General features: G+C 45.3%; 1 protein-coding gene across 3 annotated transcripts in view; it reads right to left on the reverse strand.

The window, feature by feature from the left end:
• Positions 1–12,900, reverse strand: part of LOC135056407 (tolloid-like protein 2) — a 362,236-nt gene that overhangs the window by 48,467 nt on the left and 300,869 nt on the right. For all 3 annotated transcript variants that reach the window (XM_063961508.1, XM_063961507.1, XM_063961509.1), the window contains 3 exons: positions 8,915–9,030; positions 7,105–7,207; positions 1,091–1,207 (listed from right to left, as the gene is read on the reverse strand). In XM_063961508.1, coding sequence (XP_063817578.1) covers positions 1,091–1,207; positions 7,105–7,207; positions 8,915–9,030 — 336 coding nt within the window. The remainder of the gene's footprint in view (positions 1–1,090; positions 1,208–7,104; positions 7,208–8,914; positions 9,031–12,900) is intronic.

A 12,900-nucleotide genomic window follows, 5' to 3' on the forward strand; every position in this document is an offset into this window, starting at 1 on the left:
TCCATCTGAAAGGTCACATGAAGGTAACAGTATACTTCCCAGCATTTCTGACAAGAAACGCATGCACGGGGAGAAAATACAAACTCCATCCAGTACATCTGAGCTGCTCAACACAGAAAAATATACAAGGAATATAAAACAGGTACTCAATACCGAATGTTAATTCTGATGTGTCTTGGAAATCTATGAGAACGCTGTCCCAGATACTGTAGGAAAAATATCACACAGATCTGGTCAGTGGTGGATTAAAGGCAAGTACTTATGGGAGAGATGTGTGCTGAGCGATCTTAACACAGACCGCTCAGCACACATCTCTCCCCCCGCTTAGCACAGCGTGATGTGTGCTGAGCGAGGGGACGGACGGACGTGGGGCTGCTCAATTCACACAGCGCTGAAGTGAGCGACTCGCTAGATTGAGCCCGCATGCAGGCCAATCTAGCACCAGCGATAGCAACGGGCGGGGTCGCGCATCACTATCGCTGGGGGGCATACACACGACAGATCCCTGCTTAAAATCTAAGCAATCTAGTCAGATTGCTTAGATTTTAAACACGGATCTCTCCATGTGTACCACCTTAAGTACTGTACAATGACCTCTGCACAGTGCACAACCCTTGAATACGGACTAAACTTATGATTACTGTGCCCAACTACTAAGCCACCTAGAGAAGCACATTCCGAATTTTGTGTATATCCATTCTGTGATAGTTTTCCTTTTAAAACACAGAAAATGTCCTACTCATGTCTATGAGTTTACAATAAACACTAAACTTACAATCACCAGCAATACTGGTAACACTTATTTTATCTAGTTACCACTAAATTAACATTTCTACCTTAAAAATTTATGAATATTACAATAGGTATTTTGATATTAAATCACTGGGAAGTAGCCTGCAAGTTAATCCGTATTTTTAAATTGGCAAGAATTTAGAAAGCAAAACCAACCCGTTTTTTTACCCTTTAAATTTATTGTCGTTTTTAAAATACAGGCTAAAATAGCAAAATCGGACCCCAACCTGCATCTCACAGGCTATTACAATAAGGCCCATATATTTTTGGTTTCAGGTCTTTGACAACTGGCACAAACCTTCATAGACAGCAAGGAATCCTTTACCCAGGATATTACTACTACTCCTGAACTCGATCCATAGTCTGCTGTCAGAGGATATTATTGGCTCTGGAATATGATCACCACATAATCTTCCTGATAACAAAATGAAGAACATTTATACAGCACTGATCAACATCTACACAGTACAGACATCATATTATTAGTCTGTGCACAGGAGCCTGGTGAGCACTGAAGTGCTATTAAAAAATCCATCAAAAAAACTTGTGAGATTTGGAAGGAAAAGTAATCAAAATCTAGAAGGAACAGTAATAAAAAAAAGAAAAGAAAAGAAAAAATAAGAATTTACTTACCGATAATTCTATTTCTCGTAGTCCGTAGTGGATGCTGGGAACTCCGTAAGGACCAAGGGGGAATAGCGGCTCCGCAGGAGACTGGGCACAAAAGTAAAGCTTTAGGACTACCTGGTGTGCACTGGCTCCTCCCCCTATGACCCTCCTCCAAGCCTCAGGTAGGATACTGTGCCCGGACGAGCGTACACAATAAGGAAGGATTTTGAATCCCGGGTAAGACTCATACCAGCCACACCAATCACACCGTATAACCTGTGATCTGAACCCAGTTAACAGCATGATAACAGAGGAGCCTCTGGAAAGATGGCTCACAACAATAATAACCCGATTTTTGTAACAATAACTATGTACAAGTATTGCAGACAATCCGCACTTGGGATGGGCGCCCAGCATCCACTACGGACTACGAGAAATAGAATTATCGGTAAGTAAATTCTTATTTTCTCTGACGTCCTAGTGGATGCTGGGAACTCCGTAAGGACCATGGGGATTATACCAAAGCTCCCAAACGGGCGGGAGAGTGCGGATGACTCTGCAGCACCGAATGAGAGAACTCCAGGTCCTCCTCAGCCAGGGTATCAAATTTGTAGAATTTAGCAAACGAGTTTGCCCCTGACCAAGTACTGTAGCTGCTCGGCAAACTTGTAACGCCGAGACCCCTCGGGCAGCCGCCCAAGATGAGCCCACCTTCCTTGTGGAATGGGCTTTTACAGATTTTGGCTGTGGCAGGCCTGCCACAGAATGTGCAAGCTGAATTGTACTACAAAATCAAACGAGCAATAGTCTGCTTAGAAGCAGGAGCACCCAGCTTGTTGGGTGCATACAGGATAAACAGCGAGTCAGATTTCCTGACTCCAGCCGTACTGGAAACATATATTTTCAAGGCCCTGACTACGTCCAACAACTTGGAGTCCTCCAAGTCACTAGTAGCCGCAGGTACCACAATAGGTTGGTTCAGATGAAACACTGAAACCACCTTAGGGAGAAAATGAGGACGAGTCCTCAATTCCGCCCCGTCTGAATGGAAGATCAGATAAGGGCTTTTACAGGATAAAGCCCGCCAATTCTGACACGCGCCTGGCCGAGGCCAGGGCCAACAACACGACCACTTTCCATGTGAGATATTTTAACTCCACAGATTCAAGTGGTTCAAACCAATGTGACTTTAGGAACCCCAAAACTACATTGAGATCCCAAGGTGCCACTGGAGGCACAAAAGGAGGCTGTATATGCAGTACCCCTTTTACAAACGTCTGACCTTCAGGAACTGAAGCTAGTTCTTTCTGGAAGAAAATTGACAGGGCCGAAATTTGAACCTTAATGGACCCCAATTTTAGGCCCATAGACACTCCTGTTTACAGGAAATGCAGGAATCGACCTAGTTGAAATTCCTCCAATCGGGGCCTTACTGGCCTCGCACCACGCAACATATTTTCGCCAAATGCGGTGATAATGCTTTGCGGTTACATCCTTCCTGGCTTGATCAGGGTAGGGATGACTTCATCCGGAATGCCTTTTTCCTTCAGGATCCGGCGTTCAACCGCCCTGCCGTCAAACGCAGCCGCGGTAAGTCTTGGAATAGACAGGGTCCTTGCTGGAGCAGGTCCCTTCTTAGAGGTAGAGGCCACGGGTCCTCCGTGAGCATCTCTTGAAGTTCCGGGTACCAAGTCCTTCTTGGCCAATCCGGAGCCACGAGTATAGTTCTTACTCCCCTCCGTCTTATAATTCTCAGTACTTTTGGTATGAGAGGAAGAGGAGGGAACACATACACTGACTGGTACACCCACGGTGTTACCAGAGCGTCCACAGCTATTGCCTGAGGGTCCCTTGACCTGGCGCAATACCTGTCCAATTTTTTGTTTAGGCGGGACGCCATCATGTCCACCTTTGGTTTTTCCCAATGGTTTACAAACATGTGGAAGACTTCTGGGTGAAGTCCCCACTCTCCCGGGTGGAGGTCGTGCCTGCTGAGGAAGTCTGCTTCCCAGTTGTCCACTCCCGGAATGAACACTGCTGACAATGCTATCACATGATTTTCCGCCCAGCGAAAAATCCTTGCAGCTTCTGCCATTGCCCTCCTGCTTCTTGTGCCGCCCTGTCTGTTTACGTGGGCGACTGCCGTGATGTTGTCCAACTGGATCAGCACCGGCTGACCTTGAAGCAGAGGTCTTGCTTGGCTTAGGGCATTGTAAATGGCCCTTAGCTCCAAAATATTTATGTGAAGTGATGTCTCCAGGCTTGACCACAAGCCCTGGAAATTTCTTCCCTGTGTGACTGCTCCCCAGCCTCGCAGGCTGGCATCCGTGGTCACCAGGACCCAGTCCTGAATGCCGAATCTGCGGCCCTCTAGAAGATGAGCACTCTGCAACCACCACAGGAGAGACACCCTTGTCTTTGGTGACAGGGTTATCCGCTGATAAAGCAGACTTTAGGAAACGGCGAGGGGGAGACGTCTCGAATTTCTTGAGACGGGCCCCCACCGTGCCTGAGTCCGCTTGTAAAGCCCCAGCGTCATGCTGAGGACTTTGCGGAGGCGGGAGAGGGCTTTTGTTCCTGGAAACTGGCTGTTTGCTGCAGCCTTTTTCCTCTCCCTCTGCCACGGGGCAGAAATGAGGCGCCTTTTGCCCGCTTGCCCTTATGGGGCCGAAAGGACTGCGCCTGATAATACGGCGTCTTCTTAGGTTGAGAAGCTACCTGGGGTAAAAATGTGGATTTTCCAGCAGTTGCCGTGGCTACCAGGTCTGATAGACCTACCCCAAATAACTCCTCCCCCTTATAAGGCAATACTTCCATGTGCCTTTTAGAATCCGCATCACCTGACCACTGCCGCGTCCATAAACCTCTTCTTGCAGAAATGGACAGCGTGCTAACTCTTGATGTCTATAGTCAGTAATATACTGTCCCTATCTAGGGTATCAATATTTTCAGTCAGGGAATCCGACCACGCCACGCCCGCACTGCACATCCAGGCTGAGGCGATTGCTGGTCGCAGTATAACACCCGTGTGAGTGTATATACATTTTAGGATATTCTCCTGCTTTCTATCGGCAGGTTCCTTTAGGGCGGCCGTATCAGGAGAGGGTAGTGCTACCTGTTTAGACAAGCGTGTGAGCGCTTTATCCCCCTAGGGGGTGTTTCCCAACGTGCCCTATCCTCTGGCGGGAAAGGGTATGATGCCAATAACCTTTTAGGAATTATCAGTTTTTTATCGGGGGAAACCCACGCCTCATCACACACTTCATTTAATTCCTCGGATACAGGAAAAACTACAGGCAGTTTTTTCTCACCAAACATAATACCCTTTTTAGTGGTACTTGTATTATCAGAGATATGCAATACATTTTTCATTGCTTCAATCATGTAACGTGTGGCCCTACTGGAAGTCACGTTTGTCTCCTCATCATCGACACTGGAGTCAGTATCCGTGTCTGTGTCTGCCATTTGAGGTAACGGGCGTTTTAAAGCCCCTGATGGCGTTTGAGACCCCTGGACAGGCACAAGCTGAGTAGCCGGCTGTCTCATGTCGTCAACTGTCTTTCGTAAAGAACTGACACTGTCACGCAATTCCTTCCATAAGCTCAGCCACTCAGGTGTCGACTCCCTAGGGGGTGACAACTCTATAATAGGCAATTGCTCCGCCTCCATCTCATTTTCCTCCTCAAACATGTCGACACAATCGTACCGACACACCGCACACACACAGGGAATGCTCTGATAGAGGACAGGACCCCACTAGCCCTTTGGGGAGACAGAGGGAGAGTATGCCAGCACACACCAGAGCGCTATATATATACAGGAATACCACTATAAAACGTGCTTTTCCCTTTATAGCTGCTGTTATTATTAGAACTGCGCCTAATTAGTGCCCCCCTCTCTTTTTTACCCTTTTCTGTAGTGCAGGACTGCAGGGGAGAGTCAGGGAGACGTCCTTCCAGCGGAGCTGTGATGGAAAATGGCGCCCGTGTGCTGAGGAGATAGGCTCCGCCCCCTTCTCGGCGGCCTTTTCTCCCGCTTTTTGGTGAGTTCTGGCAGGGGTTAAAATACATCCATATAGCCCTGGGGGTTATATGTGGTGTATTTTCGCCAGCCAAGGTGTTTACATTGCTGCTCAGGGCGCCCCCCCCTAGCGCCCTGCACCCTTAGTGACCGAAGTGTGAAGTGTGCCTGAGTAACAATGGCGCACAGCTGCAGTGCTGTGCGCTACCTTGTTGAAGACTGATGTCTTCTGCCGCCGATTTTTCCGGACCTCTTCTTGCTTCTGGCTCTGTAAGGGGGCCGGCGGCGCGGCTCTGGGACCGGACTCCGAGGCTGGGCCTGTGTTCGGTCCCTCTGGAGCTAATGGTGTCCAGTAGCCTAAGAAGCCCAAGCTGGCTGCAAGCAGGCAGGTTCGCTTCTTCTCCCCTTAGTCCCTCGATGCAGTGAGCCTGTTGCCAGCAGGTCTCACTGAAAATAAAAAAAACTAAAACTAAACTTTCACTAAGAAGCTCAGGAGAGCCCCTAGTGTGCACCCTTCTCGGCCGGGCACAAAAATCTAACTGGGGCTTGGAGGAGGGTCATAGGGGGAGGAGCCAGTGCACACCAGGTAGTCCTAAAGCTTTACTTTTGTGCCCAGTCTCCTGCGGAGCCGCTATTCCCCCTTGGTCCTTACAGAGTTCCCAGCATCCACTAGGACGTCAGAGAAAGCAAAATAATTTAATAAAAAATTAAATAAAAATAATTACTTTTCAATTAAAAAAAGTTTCCTCCACTACAAAGTAACTAGGAGGCAAATCTAGAAAAAGCAATCTCATGAATAAAATAATAGGTAACACAGCCTTGAAGGTTTAGAACATTGCTAATAAAAAAATGAACTAGTGAAGAGATAAAAAGCCAACGTCTACTCAAACTCCCAGTGTCTGTATAACACTAGATATCCTTCCAATTCTAACCCGGCTGCTATGTTTCAGCATGCTATCCTACAACTTCTGAATGTGCCTTGAACAGTAGGAGCTGGCTGTGTGGGTGTGAGGAGTACTTGGGTGCACATAAAAAAAAGATGTGCCTCATATACCTAGCATCTTTTCACCATATTGTGCTAGACACTGGGCGTGAAGCCCCCTTCCGCCAGGGGTAGTTTATTTCCACCACGGGAAGGTTATGGTTAGGAACCAGGGAGGGCGGGTTAGGGTTAGGCACCAATGGGGAGGGTTAGGCACCCACAGGGGAGGGTTAGGGTAGGGGGCAGTGAAGGCTTAGGGTACTTTCTGGGGAGCTGTCGGGATTCTGATGAATGGGATGTTGCTGTTGGAATTCTGACCGCCGGCATCCCGTCCATCAGTATAGCATACTGAATTCTCTCCAATATTTACTTGTTTCCTACATACTGTATATTTATACGCGGGATGTATTCATGTGACTGGTGGTCAAGAGACCGATGGTCACATAACCTCCCCCTACATCCCGCTCTCTCACAATCCCGACGGTCGGCATGCCGACCACCATGGACTATTCCCACTCGTGGGTGTCCATGACGCCCATAGAGTGGGAATAGAACCCATGGCGAACTCAGGTCTCCATCGAGCCCGCAAGGGATCCCGGCGTCGGTATGCGGACCGCCGGTCAAGCATACCATACCCATTTATACGCATATCAGCTAGATGGCCTGTATTTTCTACTTTCACATTTTAAACAGCAGTTTACCTAATAAGGGTGCCTTTCTCCAATAACCATCTCGAACTTCAATATAATCATACCAGCATAGTCGGCTTTTAAAGAGGTCCATTTCTGTGAAATTTAAAACTATCTAAAGGATAACGGAGATCAAATTACTTCAGACATTTAAGAAATAAAGAAAACAATTTTATTATATATACAAATATATTCGCATGATATAAGAATTGTAAATGATAAAGCTGATCATAGAATATTAAAATATTACAATAACATAATTAATCCAACATTGTTTTATCCAATCTGCTCGGATTAAGACCATACCATCTCCTTACAGGAGATCGCTCTATTACACATATATTTTACCACTGACATATAATATCTGTGGTTAGTGTAGCTGACTATATGACTGTACAACTACACTCTAATGGTTTCACTAATATGCAACTCCATCAAAATATGAACATACAGCCTTAAATGTAAATGTCAACCCAGGTACATGATGCTGGTTTTACTGATCAGTTGAAATGTTCTGTTTTGCTAATAGAACAAAATTATTTAGATTTGTGATCTAGTAATTCCTATTAGGGATTTTTAAACTATCATTGTCCACTGAATAAAAACAATATTATTGGCAGGCTTCCTTCCCTTCATTTGCATATAAAGCAATGAAAATGTGTTTGATTAAATGATCACATAATATCTGCATATCAAAATGAATGGAAACCAGGCAGTTTAACAGTCATAAATAATTATCTCTCCATGATATTGTTAAATGAAAACGTACAACAGTAAAGTTGATTCCGTTACTGAAAAAGGATAAAATAAAGTTTTATTATCTATTCAGATTTTTAGATATTACCTGGAAATTCAGTTTTGTATTTTCCCTATAGATTGTAAGCTTGCGAGCAGGGCCTTCCTACCTCTATGTCTGTCTGTTTTTACCCAGTTTTGTTCTATTACTGTTGTTCTAATTGTAAAGCGCAACGGAATATGCTGCGCTATACAAGAAATTGTTAATTAATAAATAAATAAATACATAATAGTTTACATGTTCATTACCAGTTACTTATTAAACAATGTTCCCATGTTACAAAAATAGTCATACTTTTACCAGATTTATATAGGTGTATCCCCAGGATGTCTCCATCTTGCAATAAAATTATGAAAATCTAGAGTTAATTCTGGAAGTTGAATTTATCCATTTTGTGTACACAAAATGAATGATGATTCTGTTACGGACTCTGAAAGTAGGCTAATCTAAGATAGAATGAATGCTTTTTTGATAGTATTTTCTATGGCGTTTATTGCGGGCTTTTGAGTTATGATGACTTGTTCACATTATGGTGACAGTTGTGTAAAAAATAGAGATAATAAATGTAAAAAGGTGACTCCATTACTGGTGGAATTGCCCTATTATTGTATTCCTATGTATATTTTCTCCCTGCTTTTGTGTCTGACTTGAAGAGGCTGTCGATGTACATTGCAGCACCCACCATGGAGACACCAACAATGCTTCATCAGGATTCATTTACTGAGAGGACACTTATGGGCCCAGGGTCTATAAATACTCATACTCCTGCAGCTGGACCATGTATTTTACAATTTTAGAAATAAAGGACATTGCAAGACTTTTTCTTTAGCACCGTTGTTGCTCAAACTAGGATTAGTAAACTACACCAGCAATCAGCAGAGAATTACAAAGTAGCATCAGTGATCATTATCTTAGGAAGGCACCAAAATGTTTTAGATATTTTATAGTGTCCATGATAAATGCTTTCATGATAATTGAGTTAACCTAAACTGAAAACTGACCTTTTTTTTTTTTTTTTTTAAATACCTTCTCTCCTGGTGTAACAGATATTCTCCATATGCAATGCGTATAAGAAGGGTAACCACTTGGATAACCAGGGGCAGAAAAATTACCACTTGACTCCAGCAAAGTTTCACCGCATGCTTAAAAAATAAACAAAAAACAAAAACAAAAACAGAACTTGATTAAAATAGAACCATTCCTCCCAATTGTATACTGTAGTTGGGTGATGGGATACAGTGGCGTCACTAGGGTTGGTGTCACCCGGTGTGGTAACTCATGGTGTCACCCCCCCATGGACCTCCTCCCGTAGCACACCACACGGTTTCTTATCAGTGTGTGTGTGTGTGTGTGTGTATAATATATATATACACATACATACATACATACATACACACACATACACACACACACACACACACACACAGTGATCGAAGAGGGAATTTTGAAGTGGGGGTATGAAAAATTGAAAGGGGTAGTGTCCACTCGAGGGTGTACTGTGGCAGATGCCGAAAAAGGGGTGTGGCCAATCAGAAGGCGGGTGTCCTTAAGAGGCACTGGGTGAGAGGGAGGACACATGGTGGAGGAAGGGACTGAGGAGGACAGGGGCATTAGGTGAGAGGGGGATGCAGGGTGGGAGAAAGACAATGGATAGAAGGACAGAGGAAGGGGGAGATGCTGGGTGGGAGAGGACGTAGAGTGGGAGGAGGACATACTGGGGATTGGGACACTGGCTGGGAGAGGTTGCAGAGTGGGAGGGAGACATACTAGGGATTGGGGCACTGGGTGGGAGAGGGACAGACTGGGGCACTGGGTGGGAGAGGGACATACTGGGGATTGGGACGCTGGGTGGGAGAGGACGCAGGGTGGAAGAGGGACAGACTAGGGATTGGGACACTGGGTGGGAGAGGATGCAGAGTGGGAGAGGGACAGACTAGGGATTGGGACACTGGATGGGAGAGGACACAGAGTGGGAGAGGGACAGACTAGGAATTGGGACACTGGGTGGGAGAGGATGCAGAGTGGGAGGGGACAGACTAGGGATTGGGACACTGGGTGGGAGAGGATGCAGAGTGGGGGGGGGGACATACTGGGGACTGGGACACTGGATGGGAGAGGATGCAGAGTGGGAGGGGGACATACTGGGGACTGGGACACTGGGTGGGAGAGGATGCAGAGTGGGAGAGGGACAGACTGGGGATTGGGACGCTGGGTTGGAGAGGAATATACTGGAGACTGTCATTTAATTTTAAAGCCTACCAGCTCCAGCGGCGGCAGGTACAGGAACCAAGCGCCCGGCGGTGCTCCTTCAGCGGCAGGAATGAGATCCAGGCGTATCTCCTGTGCGCGCCCGGCGGTGGCAGGCAGGGAGGAGAGCTGGGTACTCCGCTAGCTGCAAAGACGGGAGCCGGGCGCACCCCACGTGGGCATCATGCACTCGACTCCCATTCTCCCTCACAGAATGGCCTGCCCTGCGGTGCCGGCGTGCGTGATGACGTCACGGGAGTGACGTCTTGCACCCGGCATCTATAGATTGCGGCAGTACAGATCCGGCAGCGCCGCGGCCGTGAAAATGGTCAGTCCAGGCAGGTGTCTGAATTATTGGCGGAAGTGAGTGTGGGTGTACAGCTCTTTTTGGTGTCACCCCATTGAAGGGTGACACCTGGGTGCGGGCCGCAACCCCCGCACCCCCCTCATGACGCCACTGATGGGATATGCCAAAGTCCTCTTAACAAGATTTATGTTCTATTCCAGCAAAAGCAGCAATACATATTTTTATACTACAGGTTGAGTATCCCATATCCAAATATTCCGAAATACGGAATATTCCGAAATACAGACTTTTTTGAGCGAGAGTGAGATAGTGAAACCTTTGTTTTTTGGTGGCTCAATGTACACAAACTTTGTTTAATACACAAAGTGATTAAAAATATTGTATTAAATGACCTTCAGGCTGTGTGTATAAGGTGTATATGAAACATAAATGAATTGTGTGAATGTAGACACAGTTTGTTTAATGCACAAAGTTATAAAAAATATTGGCTAAAATTACCTTTAGGCTGTGTGTATAAGGTGTATATGTAACATAAATGAATTCTGTGCTTAGATTTAGGTCCCATCGCCATGATATCTCATTGTGGTATGCAATTATTCCAAAATACGGAAAAATCCCATATCCAAAATACCTCTGGTCCCAAGCATTTTGGATAAGGGAGACTCAACCTGTAATACAATTACAACAGCCCAAACCAAAAGCATAAAAATAATATACTATTATTAATCAGAGGAATCAAAAATAAAAACCTCAAATGTCAACTGACACTAGGTTTGGTAGACATCCTCTTTTCCTTGGATTCAAATAATTAAGATCTCTGGCTATTGAGCTTCTCAGAGTCACCTAATTATTACACGTGGTTTAAATTCTGTTATACAACAGTACAGTGTGTCCAAGTTGTTACACTTCTGCGCCAGCCATTTTACACAGTGAAAAGTGTACAATTTCCAATACAATCTAATGTGATTTATTTATTTTTGCAGCTCAATATTACTATGATAGTAAAGGGCCCCCTCTGACCGGGGTAGCTAACAAGCTACCAGGGTCGGACCAGAGTAGCCTGCTGTGTAAACAGTGCTAAAGGTATAGAGAGAACCGGATCACTGGTTATGAGATTATGTCATCTCCAAGCACTGGCAAGAGTCTGGAAAGGTCTACCCACCAATATGCCAGGTCCAGCCTGAGGTGTGAACGGGTTCTGATCCGCCTGTGACACAGGTTGGAGCAGTGCTCCAAAACCCGGGTCAGACCCAGCATTTTGGTGGAAAAGGGGTTTACGTTTCAAGCTTCATTAGAGGGGTGTGTAGTTGTGGCTTGTAGTGAACCAGCACTTCTATAGGACACTTATTCTACTACTTACCATCTACAATATACTGTAAGAGGAATATTACCTTTTCCCCCAAAATACAATAAATATAAAGCAGTCTTAAAACCTATAACACAGTGATTCCAAATGCAGTCCTCAAGGCATCCTAATTGTCCATGTACTAATTCATTCACCAGTGCTAAATCATGGATATCCTTAAAACCTGGACTGTTGGGGTACCTTGAGTACCGCATTTGGGAACTACAGTTATAAGATTAAAAATACTTGTGAAAATTAGGCCTTTAAATTATAATAACAGCCAATATTTGTTAATGGGTCCCCAAGGACACAAACCATCAGCACACCTAGAGTAGTTGTCTACTGGACACTTATGGGGGTTTTTGACAATCAAATCCTATTATTATACAGTACTGTATGTGACGTTGGACTGACTCTCTACAGTGTTAAAATAATAATGTAATCAATTACACGCTATTATAAAATTTCACTCCTGTCACCGTTGTGGGTAAAAAAAAAAGAAAAAGAAAATCGGATTTTAATTATCTACCGGTAAATCCTTTTCTCGTAGTCCGTAGAGATACTGGGGTTCCATCTAGTACCATGGGGTATAGACGGGTCCACTAGGAGCCATGGGCACTTTAAGAATTTTATAGTGTGCGCTGGCTCCTCCCTCCATGCCCCTCCTACCAGACTCAGTCTAGGAAACTGTGCCCGAGGAGACGGGGACATACTTTGAAAGAAGGATAATAAGATTTTACTCACCGGTAAATCTATTTCTCGTAGTCCGTAGTGGATGCTGGGGACTCCGTAAGGACCATGGGGAATAGACGGGCTCCGCAGGAGACTGGGCACTCTAAGAAAGATTTAGTACTACTGGTGTGCACTGGCTCCTCCCTCTATGCCCCTCCTCCAGACCTCAGTTAAGGAAACTGTGCCCGGAAGAGCTGACATTACAAGGAAAGGATTTTGGAATCCAGGGTAAGACTCATACCAGCCACACCAATCACACCGTATAACTTGTGAAAACATACCCAGTTAACAGTATGAACAACAACAAAGCATCAACCACGGATGCCAACATAACATAACCCTTTATTAAGCAATAACTATATACACGTATTGCAGAAAGTC

Source organism: Pseudophryne corroboree, chromosome 3, assembly GCF_028390025.1.
Source record: "Pseudophryne corroboree isolate aPseCor3 chromosome 3, aPseCor3.hap2, whole genome shotgun sequence".
In the NCBI taxonomy this organism is placed as follows: Eukaryota; Metazoa; Chordata; class Amphibia; order Anura; family Myobatrachidae; genus Pseudophryne; species Pseudophryne corroboree.